This window comes from Alosa alosa, chromosome 11, assembly GCF_017589495.1.
Source record: "Alosa alosa isolate M-15738 ecotype Scorff River chromosome 11, AALO_Geno_1.1, whole genome shotgun sequence".
NCBI classification, from domain to species: Eukaryota; Metazoa; Chordata; class Actinopteri; order Clupeiformes; family Clupeidae; genus Alosa; species Alosa alosa.
Genome location: NC_063199.1, coordinates 4446540 through 4463145, shown reverse-complemented (window position 1 = coordinate 4463145; position 16606 = coordinate 4446540). Strand labels below are relative to the sequence as shown.

Here is a 16606-nt window from a genome sequence, read left to right as displayed (position 1 = left end):
CCATGCTTATTGTGTTTCCACAACAATGTTAGTGAGTAAATCTACTGAAATGGCCACCATCTTGGTGAAGTGTGATGTGTAAGATCAGAAAGCAGAGGTTGGTGTAAGGGCGGTAGCATAAGTTGATGTGTTTTCATAGCGCGTAAGAGCGTGGGTGGAAGACATCGACAATTAGCCAGGGAGGGTCATGTCATTTTTGAAAATACTGCTGGAGGGTCGTTGGAAATTACATAGCAGACAGGGGAGGGTCATGCTACTTTTGATCGAAGCACTCAAAATCCCTCCGGTGATCCCGTTTATAAATAACGAACGGTCCCTAACTGCTAGCAAACATTAGAGCCATTCCAACTTTCAGTTATCGTCAAATATCTACCTATACACAGCCATTAAACTATTTGAATATCAACATTCATTCAACTTCCAGTCTGTCAACAACTTTTAAACTATTTACCTTCAACTTTTAAACGGTCTACTTTTAAACTATCAATAAACTATCTATTAAACTAGCTGTCTATCAACAACTTTTAAACTATCTACTGTCTATCAACAACTTTTAAACTATCTACATTCAGCTTTTAAACAGTCTACTTTTAAACTATCAACTTTTATTAAGCTATGCAACCACCATGTCTATCCTAGCATCACCGTAGTAACCATCTCTGTATTATCTGTTTTAACTATACATGATATTTTACATCACAACTTTAGCATTTTCATGCACTGGTAATTCCTTGGAATTGCATTTCTAGTTTTACCACTACACCCCTGGTTAGCGGTCGTAGAGTATCAAGTTCAGATGCCATAAACTACTCGAAATACCAACAATGCATTGCCATGCGCAATTTTGCAATTACTGTCTTGTAATGATATATTATGAGGGGTGTATTTATTCTTCATAAAAAAGAATGCACAGGTATAGACTCAGGTATATAATATTATAATTTTATTCATACTTTATGTTTACAGTATTTTTGACATCTCACACATTGAACAGAATTTTACTGGTGGTGGTAATATACACTTTGTACGTTTTTTCTGAGTCAAGCAAAGGTTTATTGAAGATTAGTTTTGAGAGGGTTTTTTCCCTCAGTATTTTGTACATGTGGATAATGGACCATTTATATAATTCGATTTTTTACTTCTATATTAAGATAAGCAGCATGTGGAAAAATGTTGAAGCTCATCTACAGTAGTAAATGTCCCAGGTCCCATCTCATCAACAGTGCAAAAGCAACCCCTTCCAATCTAGTGCAAAAATTAAGAAAAAACTGGACAGCAGTAAAGTAACACTGAACTAAAGATGCAGCACAATCAAATACTAACTGTTGCTCTCTCAGAACCCTGATGAGAAATGTTCACATCTTAAAGTCTGAAAACAGAAAAGAGTGACACCATGATGGTCTCTAACATACTGATTGAAACGTGTACCACTTTCCCCATTCACACTATGCCCATTTTTCCACATAATGAGGAGACATTCACCCATCAGACCTGGGTCAAAGTCATGCAGAGATTTCTATAGTGAATTCTTAACTTCACCTTGAAGTTAAGTGTGAAGTATCCGTATGTAACAGCTGGGTTCTGGGGCCCTTTTGAAATGTTTGCTCTGCTCTTGTTCGTTAAGTCTTTGGTGTGTTCTGCCACAGACACCACCACATACAGCCAGCGCTCATAAGTAACAAAACATACGAAAGGAAAAGCTTTGAAGCACACATTGTGGCCATTCTGTCATCACAGTCAGTGAACTCATAGAGCGCGCTGTGTCCTCTTGTTATTAAGGAGTGTCATGACTCCAGTGGCATTGCATCAATGTCCCATTTATAGTTTGTCACTGGGAAAGGCAGAGTACGCTACTATTGGTCTTAGGCCTGTGTTTCAAACTGTTCTCTAGTATTCAGTTCTAAAATCGAGAGGGCAAGAACATTTACACATTTACAGAGTCAGATACATTTTGGAGGTGTTTACGGATTACTTCTTGAAATTCAAATCGATGGTTTGGTTTTGCAAACCACTTAATAAATATTTTAAATATATTCTTTGTAACTGAATGTATATAATATTTGGTAACAAATGTTCAACATAATTAAATCATAATTACTCCAAAGACAGGGAGTCAGAATACAATCTGACCATTTGCTAATTGACTCATTGTGCTTGTTAATATCCTTTTGGAAAAATGCATAATCAATAAAACAGTTGCGAGCCCTCTGCTTTAAAATAGTCTGTCAAGTGCTGTCAACAAGAAGCCTTTGGAGGTTTCAGTGCAATCCCATATTAAAACCTACTGTAGGTCACTGACAAATGACAAAAATGCCAATCAAATAAAACTCAAATGAAATCTACAATTTTAAACTATTTCAAAACCTCCTAAGGAAAGATGTGTGTGAGGAGACAGAACTGATTTAAATATAAAGGCTTTTAAATTACATTTTTTCTTTCTCTCTTTCTCTCTCTCCTGTTCAAACTCTACAGCCTCCTGTCTCCCATGAGGCAGCTACAGCCGTGGCTCGACTCCTCACTTGGTGACGGCATGGATGCCCTGTGCCAGGTAGCCCACATTTCCGGAGGTCACTCCGGCCATGGAGATGCGCCCATCCTTGGTCATGTAGATGGAGAATTCTTTAGTCAGGCGCTCCACCTATGAAACAGGGGTCATGTGAAAATAGCAGGAAGACTAATATACAGTAAGGGATAGACAGTTAAAACTTATGATGGTACAGTACACTGTCCAGCTTGCAAACTTCACATTCCTGGCAAAGCCTCTGCATTCTAAATCACCTTTCCACCCCTCAGAGCATGTGCTTACTTGCTTCTAGCCTAGTTATATTAAAAAGGCATGTCATATAAAAAATGTCATATAGGTCAATTCCACGGAAAATTAACTTTTTGTCACATCCATAACGCCAGTCAACTGCCTTGGCATTCATTCGCATCAGCCTGGTGGAGGACTTTGTGCAATTGTGCAAACTCAATCATCTTCAACTCAACACTTCAAAGACCAAGGAGATGGTGGTGGATTTCCGCAGGTCTAAGCCCACTCTGCTACCAGTCCACATTGATGGGGTCAATGTGGAGGTGGTTAGCACCTACAAGTATCTGGGTCTCCACCTGGACAATAAACTGGACTGGTCAGCCAACACTGATGCACTCTACAAGAAAGGGCAGAGCAGGCTGTACTTCCTGAGGAGGCTGCGGTCCTTCAATGTGTGCAGCAAGCTCCTCAGGATGTTCTACCAGTCTGTTGTTGCCAGCGTCCTCTTCTATGCAGTAGTATGTTGGGGAGGAAGCACAAGGAAGAAGGATGCGGGGCGAATTGACAGGCTGGTAAGGAAAACTGGCTCTGTAGTGGGAGCTGAACTGGAGTGCATCATTTCAATATCTGACAAAAGGACCCTGAACAAACTGATCAATATCTTGGACAATGAGTGTCATCCACTCCACAGCACTATTGTTAAGCAGAAGAGCCTGATCAGCTGGAGACTTCGCTCACTGCCTTGCACAACAGACAGACTGAGAAAGAATTTGTCCCCAGGGCCATTGAACTGTTCAATGCTTCACTTAAGGGAAGAGGAGAGATAGACTTCTCTGCATTGTCTGTCTGCCTCTTCATCCCCTCCATGTTTGGATACTGTCTGTCCACTAGCCACTTTTACCACTGTCTTTCTGCCTCACTGTTTGCACATTATGTATACATATTAGCACATTAGCACATATGCATAACCCCCCCCCCCCCTCCATGCCACAGCCGAACTGTGGCCACACTTATACCTTTTCTTAAAATAGTAAAATATATAGATATATAGACTTTACTTTACTTTCTGTCTGCATTGTTGCACTGTTGGACTTACTCATTTGCACGATCACCATGACCACTATCCCCATTGCACTATCACCATGACACTCATTCACACAGAGCACCTTACCTTACCTTACTATGCACAGAGAATCACAGGCTCAGTCCCTGCCTCAGTCATGGCAAGCGCCTTTGTGTTTTTATATTATATACTTTAATTACTCTTTCTGCTGTTAAAGAATGTGTTTGTGTTGTCTGTATGCTGCTGATACCTTGAATTTCCCCTGGGGATCAATAAAGTATCTATCTATCTATCTATCTATCTATCTATCTATCTATCTATCTATCTATCTATCTATCTATCTATCTATCTACATCATACCATACCATCACATTTTATTGGCGTTATGGATGTTACAAAAAACATAATTTTCCATGGAATAGCCCTATAAGATCTATTATGTAAGTATATAAACATATGAGAATAAGATAACGGTGTAGGAAAAATGACAGTTCAAGTCTGGTCAATGAGAAACAAGAGCTCCAGGGGATCCGTGGCGACCAGCACCACGCCCTGGTCCGGTATCTGTCCCTCACTTGCTCTGGTTTGAGTCCGGTGAAACAGAACATGCCAATCTGGTCAATAACGTGCTGCCAGTTGTGGGAGGAGCCTTCCTTCTTCAGATTGGCCACCAGCTGCTCCCTCATCTTAATGATGCGGTTGGCCATGCCCTTGACCTCCTCCAGCCTGAGAGAGAGAGAGAGAGAGAGAGAGAGAGAGAGAAAGAAAAAGAAAGAAAAAAAGAGAGAGGCACATAGTTCACATCAGTGTGGATTCAGCTCCACTGGTCCATGATGTAACCAATATGAGAATCATGGGTTCAGTTTAGGGGAAGCATATTCCCTCTCCATTCCAAATGTATACATCCACAGTGCAGGAGGTGATATTAGATCGATGTGCTCAAGGACTCAAATCAATACAACAGTACAGCCTCCTTCTCTACTGAACACCAACATTCTATTGCCAGGCTACCAGCCAGACATGCAAAGACATTAGTTTAACTTAATGAGTAACTTGTTTACTCACATTATCTCTACCATTGTAGGTCAATTTCAAAAAGAAAACAAATATCAACAGGCATGTTATGTACAAAGTTCATACATTTAAACCAATATATTTCCATGACTGTTTTGCAAATCTTCATGACTATATATTCCTATACTATATAAACAATACAAACAAACTTCAACTGAAAGTCGGTGTCCAGTCGGCGGAAATATTTTCGGTCCATGCATGATGAAACCATGACAGGGCAAATTAGACTATGAAGTGAAGTCAGACATTAATAAACAGGCATTTTTCCTGGCAATGCGCAAATTTACATCTTCTGTCATTCAGGTCAAAAAGTCTGACGTTAGCCCACGCAGTGACTACGAAGTCTGCACCCCGATCTGTCTTAATTTTGTTCAAAACGAGGCAAATCGATTTTAAATTAACTTTTTCAAAACTTTCTGGATGCATTTATTTTTCAAAAACTTTTCCAGGCCTGGAAATCGTCATTTTTTGAATACCATGGCTTTTCCAGGTTTTTTCAATGCTGTACAAACCCAGTGTGTAAAGTCCTACAGAGGAGCTACTGGTTGTAACGCAATGGGTGAAAGGTGGTGCTGCCAGCAGACTGACCACTCCTTGTTGAGCTCCGGTGTGTTGAGGATGGTGGCGGCAATGCGGGCTCCGTTCATGGGGGGGTTGGAGTAGATGGGCCTGATGAGGATCTTGAGCTGGGACTCCACACGCTTGGCCTCATCAGCATCCTTGCACACCACGGTGAAGCCTCCGACACGCTCACCTGCCAGACAGGAAAGAGCATCGCTGCTTTACAGATGTCTACAGAGAGCCGTACACTGTCAGCGACATGAGTGTCTCGACACATTCTGTCACTAGCCCCCACACACTGGTGCTTACCCCACACATTCGATAAACAATGGATCTGTAGATGTGATTAGGGGACGTACTGGGCTTCTCAAATTGGACTGTTCGCTCCCCTGCCTGTAATAGCTGGTCATAGAGCATGGCCGAGTAAGAAATCCGTAGTTTCTGCATCACAACTGCTCTCATTTACTATTGCCCCCCCCCCAATCTATTTTCTATCTATCTATTCACCTGGATTAAGGCTGCACAATAATCGCGATCACGATCGCAATTGCAATGTGAACCAATGCAATCATCTAAGCACAAAGGCACTTCTGATTGGTAAGCTTCAGTCAATCAGGAATGCTGTGCTTCTCATGCCCTAGGCATGCTCACCAATCAGAAGTGGCACAACTTACAGCGACATTTGGAATATTAAACTGAATCAATTCATTGACATTCAAAAATAGCAATATCGGTCAGAAAAATCACAATTAGATATGTTCCCCAAATTGTGCAGCCCTAACCTGGATGATGCATAAAAATTTTGGACTTAAGCTTTGCTGCAAAATCAGCCTATTTGTAGGGTTTTAAGAGCATGCTATAAGATCATGAGAAAAACAAGCCAAGGCATTTTTTTCAGTACAAAACCTTGCAGACTTTGTAATAGTATATCAGTGAATGTATGACAAAAGAGTAGGACATGGCCTTTTTTTTTAAAAAAGCTTCTCCTTAAAAGAATGTGAGATACATCACTTGTCTCAAAGTCTATGGCAAGTTATTTTGCGGGGAAATCATGTCATAAAAGTGTAATGCAAGAAATATAATCTTATTACACTGTATAACAACTAACCATACTGTCAAACTTACCATACAACCCCATGTTCTTAGCAAAGGACTGAGAGAGCACAATGTTGTGGCCCTGCTCAATGAAGTGACGAACAGCCCAAGCATCACGGTCAATGTCTCCACTGGCGAAGCCCTGGTAGGCCATGTCAAAGAACACCAGCAGGTTCCTTTTCTGTTAGGAGAGAAAAAAAATAACATTTAGTGGTTGTGCACCAGAAACCACGGACATCTACAGCATTCATGCAGCAGTTCACACTCAAAAGTCCATCATGCAACTTCAGCTGTTCTCTAAATGCATTCTAAAGAAACGATACATGTAAAAATGTACTAGAACACTTACTGTTCTAACTATGGTTAATAATATGATTATGTTGGTCTAATGAGGCAATGAGGAATGATCCTACTAAGGCCCTGTTTAGACGACAACAAAAACGATGCAACTGATGATGTTTTTCTGCGTTTGACCCTGTCATTTACTGTAGACGCAAACGGAGATTTTATCCCCCCGCAAACGGAGTTTTTAAAAACTGGCTGATCGTTTTTTTGGGGGAAACTCTGTTTGTTCATTTGCGTCTAAAGAGGTACAAACGGATGATGACATTTATGATGACATTTTTAGCCAGTTCAAATGATAGAGGAAGTGATTCGTTGCTGTTTTTGATATTTTCGGGATTTTGATTGGCGAACATGGGCTTGAGCTTGTTACACTGACACGTACAGGTTTGGCATGCTCTTGAAGGCATATACCCGTGTTAGTGTAAAGGAAAACTATTCTGAAAACTGACAGGTGTGCACAATGTTATTTCTGAAAACGGAGTGGGTGAAATGTCCGTTTATGAAAATAGCCGGCCACGTGTAAACGTAGCATAAGTGTTATGTGTGATTTGACTCCCATCTCAAGCAGCAGCAGGTGACAACAGGGACAACAAGCAATTGAACAGTCACAGAAAATCAGCTTTTTAAGGCTTTTAATGGGGGAATGTGCTAGACAACACCTCTGCCGATGGCTACCTTAATCAGTGCAGACATCTCCTTCCACTGCTCAGGCCTTGGGTCCACACCAGTAGGGTTGTGTGCGCAGGCATGGAGAAGGATCACACTCTTTTCTGGGATTTTCTGAGAAGAAAAAAACAACACACACCTAAGCATACCGTAGTGTACAACTGATACATTATCAACAACAGCTGTAGGTAAGAATGGTGTTGTCAAACTCTTAGTCCACAAAAGACTTAACTAAAATGGTCTGAACTGTAACCTAGAATGGATTCAGATGTATTATTGCAAGCAAATGCAGACTCACTGAAACAGACTGAAAATCTAAGGGGAGCTTAATTAACCAACTTCAAACTCTACTACACAGCATTAGCTATCTGGCATTGCGCAGTCTCGCTTTACTCTTGCCAGGTCTCTTTCAATTGACAAAGTTAATCAAAATTGCAATGTGCAACCAAATTATTATTACTACACATAGAATATCTGGATTGGATCATGGTCCCTCGTTGAAATGAGAAGTGTTTGAGAACTTACAGAGATGTCATCCAGGGCTCCCTTGGAGTCAAACCCACAGGTGCTTGGGTCGTAGTAACGGTAGGCCTTCAGCTGCATTCCAGCATCCCTGAAGATGGGGGTGTGGTTTCCCCAAGAGGGCTTGGGCAGGTACACGTCACGGACTGAGGTATGGAAGCGAGACTGAGGGGACATACAGGGGAGAACAGATTTGATTTATTTATTGTTTAGTTGCAGATCCCCATTAGTTGACGCAGAAGTGGCAGACTAGTCTTCCTGGGGTCCAATTAAAAATCAGAACGTACAAATAATAAATTATCAATCACATATTGTACATTCAAATACAGAAGAGTAGCAGTGACGTTATAGTTATGATAATTTCGGTACTGTAAACTGTTATGCTTCAGTATTTTAACCATAAACACACTGGTGGTATAAGTACTGTATGTATGGTCGTATGAGTGCGTCTGATGATGATGATGAATGTTGATAAACAGGTGGGAAAGTGTAGCATTAGCAAACAGGACAAAAGTTCACACACCAGGAAGTTAGCACCGATTCTCAGGGATCCAGTTCCTGAGATGGTCTGGACAGTGATGCTCTGTGTGAGGTAGTGGTAGAACAAAAAGAACAGAGGAAAGAAAACCACATTACATTTACATCTTGATCACACTACTCTGCCCTGCAGTTAAAAGGGGTGATCTGTACCAGTAAATTGCATTCACCTCATGTGACAAGATTATGGTTCCAATAAGAAGTCAGTGGAGTAAATGAGATTTTGGACCTGCAAAATAAAACATCTTTCTCACCCTGTTACTCTTGAGGACCTCATTGTCAGAGCCAAGAGCGAGTTGGGCACAGGCCTTGTTGAAATCGCCGAAACCACCGATGGGCAGGTATTCTTTGTCCATCTTCTTCGTAGCAATCTGTGCCTCAGCCTGTGAATTAACAATTTCACGTTTATACTGGCATGCATTTACCCAAAGTTAGATACAGCATGTATTACAGAGGTATTACTTTAGGGCCCCATGTGTTCTTGGTATTACAAGGTTTGACCTCTACCTACAAACGAATTAGGGCGAAATCTCTGGATTTGCGTTTTTTTACGTCATGACCAAAGACTTTCTTGAGTTTGGAAACAATGTCTACTATGCATAGGGTACAAACAAAAGTAGTGGGTAGCTAAAGTTGTACCTTACGGACACAGCTGAGGACATAGGGCTTGCCCTGGTCATCACGGTAAGCTCCCACGCCCAGGTTCATCTTCTTGGGGTTGGTGTCGCGCCTGAAGGCCTCAGTGACCCCAAGAATGGGGTCAGGGGGGCCCATCTGCACCTCTGACCACCATGAGCTAAAACAATCAGAACACAAACACTACATTTAGAACTTATCTAGAAAGCCAGCAGCATGTATCACTAAGTAGGCCAAATCAGATTGGACTTCCTCTACGACAATCCTCTACCTGCCAGCAGTTCAGTGTGTGTGTCCACACAAACTCTGGTGTCCAACACACAATCTTGGCACTGTAAATCGGGAACAAACACAGTGACTTGGGCCAAATCAACAATCCCAACACATAGCTTTAAAAGGATTGAAGGGAGGGGTGTAATTTGTCTTGTTCTTCAAGCTCAAATCTCAACTACTTTTTGCAAGAATCTAAGTCTGTACCCTTTTCAGCCAGGTTTAGCCTTTAACGAGGTTGATGGAATACCCCTCAGCTCTTTGTAAACCAGTTCTATGTTGCTGCCACTAAGGAGGGTCTCTTGGCCACATCACGAGGGTGAAATAAGGGCTGCTGAACATTCCACAATGAAAATCTTTTCACACACTCAGTTGCTGTAAGATGCACTGGCCCCTGTTCATTCCCAGAATAAAACTTGTAAATGAACTGAGTATTTCTATGTCCAAAGAGTCCATTGAACTAGCCTACCACTTCTTTATCACACCATTGTATTTAATCTACAGGCGTATTTTTTGAGATAAAGCCCCAAGATCCAAAATACCTTTGTGCTCAACTGTTGCTTGCTTTGGTTAAGAGGCTCAGCATGCGTGGGATTTCATGTTTTTAAAAACCACAGAGTGGGCAGAAAAGTATTTTGATCATCTAAGCATAGTCAGCTAGTATAATTACGATACTTTCCCCATCATTTTCTGAAGACAATTATATGATTTCATCTCTAAGAATAAGTATGATATTCTGAAATCCACTCTTTTGCATAAGCAGTATTGCCATTAAACATAATAATAAATAAATGGTTTGAAAACGAGGCTGCAGAAAGGTAGCCTAGAAGCATCTCAAACATGTAAAATGTATTTATTTATTTGAGTGGGACAGAAATTAATTAGGCCTATTTAGAGTAACTTGAATGTAATCAGTCATTTTCACCTTTAACTTCTGTTAATGCCAATGCAACAATCCTTGTTGAGTTCTCAGGTTACTTTTGGAGCTTCAGCTCCATGATGGCCCACTCTAAATATAGTATGAGCTGAGGACCAAGGGCTACTTCTGAAAGGGCAGGATGAGAAAAAGTATGCAAGGAGGAGTGTGCACTAAACAAAAACTTGATGAATGGGGTAAACTTTTTGCTTGCAAAATAAACAGAATGGTTGTTGCTGGTTTTAGGTCATTTTGACTTACTCTGAAATTGGTGCAAGGAAAGACATGTCCTATGCTTAAAACTTCCTACTTAGCATTAGTATGGTCACCTTTTTACATGGACCACGTGCAGAATGACCATATAGGCTCAGTGTTTTTAGAACTCCAAACAAATAATAATAATAATAATAATAATAATAATAATAATAATGTGTTTTTTGTATAGCACCTTTCATACACAGAATGGAGCTCAAAGTGCTTGACATTTGGAGCATTTAACACAATAAATGGAGGGCATAAGAATGGCACAAGTCAAACCAGTAAAACTACTTACAAACCCTGCTGGTACTATATCTGTATTTGAAGCTTGCATGACCTGGGCATGTACAAATGTACCTGCCTCCATTCTATAATTGTGGGTACCAGATTACATCAGCTATATTATTTATTCATTTTGCCACAGCACACCACAAAGACATAGAAACATCCAAATGTAACGTACATTGTAGCAGCCAGATTCTAGATACGAACTATTCTGAAAAACACCAGACACACATAGTTCTACTGCTGCCTACATCACATGTCCAAGAGGCAGGTCCATCTGAGAATGATAACAAATCAAACTTCCAGCAGGTACGCTTAGTCGAACGTGCCAATTTGTACTGTGAACAAGCAAGAGCTAAAGATCCTACAATCGGGTTAGCTTCAAAAACCTCTGTGGTTCGGCCTCTGAGGAGGATAAGCTTAATTTGCTGGAGTCTGACAGTAACGTTAACGTCAACTACAACGTTACTGTTATCAGCTAACGCTAGCAATCACCTGACAGAATTGTTTTCATATTTATCTGGTTATGTTGATGAGATATGAATACAATGCCGTTAAAACTGAAAAGATCCCTCCCGATCCAAGTTATGGCTCCTAAGCTCACTTACACTCAAATACTACACTAGCCAGCAAGCTAATTGCACCTCTTGGGAAAGTCATTCTGAAGCCCTGAACAACCTTGGCGCAGTGCTTCCATTAGCCAGCTAGGCCTTGCTAGCATATGCCATGGAAAGGCTACATTCCAATGTCGTTAGCATTGCAGCTAACATATCCAAACACTCAATCATCAAGGTGAAAAAAGTTCCCATAGACACCAAACTGAAACATTGCTGGGTGAGTGAGCAAGTAACGTTTGGCTAAGAAACCTTACTTTAACTAGCAAGCTAATGTCAACTACCTATTAGACCGATTCTACACAAATGTGATAATGCTGGTACATTTTGTGCATCAGTAGTTGAAAGTGGATTATTTCCATGCAGTGGTAACTATATTCCCCAGCAATGGTGTTATTTGTGGTGTGATTTACCAGGTTAACCATGCTACCTGTCTAGTTAACATCTCATCTCATTTGCACTCTGATTGCTAGCATGGTAGCTACCAACTCAACACAAACCAACAGGCTGGATAACGTTATAAGTAATTTCACAAGAACATGGTACATGAAGGCATCCACTTACCTTGCACGAATAGGAAACACTCCAAGAACAGGACTATGACCCGCAACAGCGGAGATAATCTTGCATGATTTCAAAAGAGCCATGGCTGCAACAACTCAGTACTGTGGCAGGCAACTAGAGGAGCTGGGGGCACTGACTAAACTTGCGTGCTGTCAACGTCGGATTCTGAGTTTCCAGGGCGGAGTTTAGCGTGAATATTTATGAACGGAGGATGTCGTGCGCGAGTTGCCCATTGCCGAAGGGTGAATGAAATGGAAATGAAAAAGTTGTCAAAGAAAGTAGAAGACCACGGCGTTTTAACACGTTTTGTTGTCATGTGTTATTAATGGAAAGTATGACTATGTCGTGTTCGAGTTTAGATGCAATTTGACGTCAATGTTATCTTGTGTCGCAGCCAGTCAAACAAAACTTTGTGTCAGATTCAGTGGTTCGCGTAGGCTACCATTGAGGATATTGGCGATTTTTACACAGTAGGCTAGGCCTTGATGGTAATCCTAGCCTAGCTAGGCTATTATGTTTTTATCGTTTTGATTGTAGCCTACCCTCTGTGCATCTGTAGTGACATGTTAGCCCAGGCAGCAACATAGCCTACATCAGATTGACCCACTATAGCCTAAAACACAAATGTCTGTGCAATAAATGTTACACGTGTGTATGTCCTAACGCTGAACAAATGGCATCCTGTCATTGCCCTCATGCACATGTGATATGTTATTCTGAGACATAATCTATAGGAATTACTACACATAACTAAACACACAAAAAGTTGTGAAAACAATTTATTGTATTAGTTATTTACAGCAGGGCAAATAAACTGTCCTTCAGTGTCAGGCCAGTTTACACATTCAGTGGTAGGCCTACCAGCCCTGGCAGCAATCACATTTTATCTTCAAGACAAAAAACATTGGCTTGACATCCGTATTAATATTATACATTATAATAATATTAACAAGGATACAAGGATACAAGGAAGTTTATTGTCACATGCATATAGTTACTGGAAGTAAGAAATGCAGTGAAATTATGTCTGGTGTCAGCCTATTTGTGCATTAATGGGGGTAAAAGTGCAGTAGAAGAGGGGTTTAGTAGATTAAGTGGCAAGGGCTGCATAAAAAAGGTGGGGGAGGATTGGGATTGGGTGGGGGGCACCAACAAGGAGCATACCATACAACCATACAACTAAACAATATTATCATACCAAAATACCCACAGAGTATTGTGTGCAAGGATAAGGATAAATAAAGTTTGGGTAATCAGCCTTCAAAGGGCAGAAATGGGGTGCCCTGTCTATCTATTGTACAGCAGTTTATTCTTTTCAATTTTAATTTTACATTGTAAGAGGGAGTCTGGCCAAGTTAGCCTAATGTTCTTAGGGAATAGAGCATAACAGCAGATTTGGTCGAAAATGTAAATTAATAGGCATGCATATATATAGAACAGCTTGATTATGAGCCTGTCTGGCATCAAATACACAAGTGGAGTGGTGTGTTTTGGTGAGTGCTGGTGAACATATTTTCATCACAGCAGGCAACTAAGTAACTTGTCATCTTGATAATATGATACACTACAATAAGAAAGCAATATAATTATGTTGTCTGTTTCTCTGTTCCTACCTGAACAGTAAACTTTCAAAGCGATAAGACCTGCTCAAAATGCCATTAACTCTATTTGGGTTTGAAGGGCCAGATTACTACCTGTTATAATCAGCCCATACAGTATGTAGTCATTCACCTCAATCTGATGAACTTTATGTTATAGTCCCCCCCCATCATCATCCTCATTGAGCACATAGGTTCTTGTAAAGTAATTGCATTGTAACCATTACCTTTTGAATATACAGATTATATATGCCCATACCCCACATTCATAACATTAACCTATTCATCTTGTGTATCTGAAGGACTTCTGTAAGTAGGCATCATCCATGTAAAGCTACACAGTGTTTGTAAGGTAATAAAGCATATTGACTTAATGTAGTTAATGTAGTGTATAAACATAACCTATACTGTAAGTACATGCCCTGCTTCCCTAATGGTACAATAAAAACATGATTGTATAAAACAAGTTTTATTATTTCACAAGACTCCAAGATATCAGAATGTCCAATAAAGCATGCCTTAATGATCTGTTTTGGCAACAGAGGTAGCTGGGCATTAATGCAGCACAAGTAAATTTGTCAAACTAGGCTAACATGTTTGTGTAGTATGCATGACCAAACCTCGAAACTCATTGGACATCACACACAAAAAAAAGAGATGATGTGCAGACACTTTAAAGACATCTACCATGATGTCCCACTGACATTACAACTTTAAGTGCTAAATAGCCCATTTAAACAGGGCTAAATGAATCGTACACTTACTCGGCCACCAGTGGTCAAGTGGTCATCGAAATTGTCACGTTTTTCCACAATAACCCCTATCAAATTCAAAAACGTGTTAAAATTGCTGTAGTCTTCTAGCTTCTTCACCAACATTTTCAGTTCCATTTGAGTCACGCTTAATGAATGCTCTCTAGGCGCGCGCGCACGACAACCTCCGTTTATAAATATTCACGCTAAACTGTACCCGACTCCACCCATGGAAACTCAGAATCTCAGAAACCGTATATCTGGTAACACCGTAACAGCGCTGCCAAGGACGCTGTGGAGAATGATGGTTAGTGCACCTGAGGCGGTAGGATTAGACAATAGTGTGTGTGTGTGTGTGTGTGTGTGTATGTATGGGGCGCCAAATGTAGGCTAACATGCCTTATTTCGTGGACAGAATGACTTTCGTGTGACGAAATACATATATTCAGGGGCGGACTGGGACCAAAAATCGGCCCTGCATATTTGGCCCAAGCGGCCCTCAAATCGGTCGGGCACACCTAATTAAATACAAAATATTTGCATTACCCTCCTTAACTATGCATAGATGTTCAACTGTCATGGAGCACTGAAAGTGATGTAGGCCTCATTGGCTATCACTCTGACTGATCAGAGGTAGCCATGGAGCACATGATCTCCATATTCAAACAAGAAATTATCAAAGAAGAGTTTCTGCTTGAATTCAAAGTATCATTTCAAATTATTCAATATAGGCTACAATTGACAGCAGCACCAAACATTACTGAAGCCTAAGTGTAAAGAGTTAAATTACCCAGATTGTCCTGTAATTTATACCAGTTATCACTGTAGGACAACTGAAACAACACGAAATAAACAGGGCTGTTGCTGGAAATATTTTATTCCTGTAGGCTATACTACATTGCTGGTACATTTTGGAACATTATAGCTACATTAACTAATTATCTTTAATGTCTTCCAATAGCCTGTCGTATAGGTTACTGTATATTAGTTGGCTTGTGCATGAATATGACTTGATGTTTTGTAGCCTACATTTCCGTCAGTCTACAGTCTTTTAGCCCATCTTTACCATGATAACCCTTCCAAGATAGAACCCTTTCGACGCTCTACTTTGTCGTCTTACTTTGGCGTCTGACGGAAACTGATCAATCTGACCAACAATTAACATCGATTTGACACTCTTTTGCTGTCCGGGTTTGCAAATCATTCATTTAGAACATTTAAGTTGCGCTATTTGTTATTAATCACAGCACGGCCTTACGTTATCATCAGGCTACCTTATCGCAATTAATAAGTCATCATAATCATCGTCAGCATGGCATGTCACACGTAGCCTACCTGCTCCACCACTGAGTTCTTATCATGTAGCCTCAACTAGGCTCCACCACCTGCTCACTGTCCCGCTCTGTAGCCTATGCTTGCTCACATTCTCGTTCAAACTCAACGAACTTCAACATGTTGCTGACATATGCTAGCCTACTTGCAATATTGTATTTTTGAAGCTTCTACATTGGTGTTAGTTTTGCACTATTGTCACTAAGCACCCGCCGCAATTTCGTGTAAGCAACTTCAATTAACTTTTGATGCGCTCACAAAATCCTGGCTCTGAGCCAAAATGCGAGGGGTGGGCCTGAAGTGAGCTGTTATAGGATTAGTCGAGTGTCAATATGGAAATGTAACCAATGGGCCGCTGGTTGTCCTTCCTTTGGGCCGATCCTTGGCCAAAATTATATATAGCCAATTCTATCGGCCCAAAAGGTGCGTCGACCCACCGGGAAAATGCCCGGTATGCCAGATGGCCAGTCCGCCCATGATTTTGCCTTTACTAGTTAACTAGTAGACATTTCTGGCTGTCACTAGTTAACTAGTAAAGCTAAAATGTGTTGACTAGTTAACTAGTGAGCCTTTTGGCTCCCACTAGTTAACTAGTGTGCATATTTTGGCCCTCACTAGTTAACTAGTTCACACAAACATGGCTCACTAGTTAACAAAAATGGCTTACATGTACATGACAATTATGCTTGATATCAGAATAAATGCTCAATCGGCTTGCCATATGTGTGTGTGTTTGTGTGTGTGTGTCTGTGCTTGTGTGTGTGTG

General features: G+C 40.7%; 1 protein-coding gene across 1 annotated transcript; it reads right to left on the bottom strand.

Annotated features, from left to right (window-relative positions):
- Positions 1 to 928: 928 nt before the first annotated feature.
- got2a (glutamic-oxaloacetic transaminase 2a, mitochondrial) lies at positions 929 to 12314 on the bottom strand. Its single transcript, XM_048257811.1, has 10 exons — positions 12159 to 12314; positions 9255 to 9411; positions 8870 to 8998; positions 8602 to 8661; positions 8082 to 8243; positions 7566 to 7670; positions 6576 to 6726; positions 5478 to 5643; positions 4391 to 4541; positions 929 to 2638 (listed from the first exon to the last, which is right to left on the bottom strand). Exons 1-10 carry the CDS (start codon positions 12239 to 12241, stop codon positions 2516 to 2518), a joined length of 1287 nt encoding a protein of 428 aa, XP_048113768.1. The 5' UTR covers positions 12242 to 12314; the 3' UTR covers positions 929 to 2515.
- Positions 12315 to 16606: the final 4292 nt, after the last annotated feature.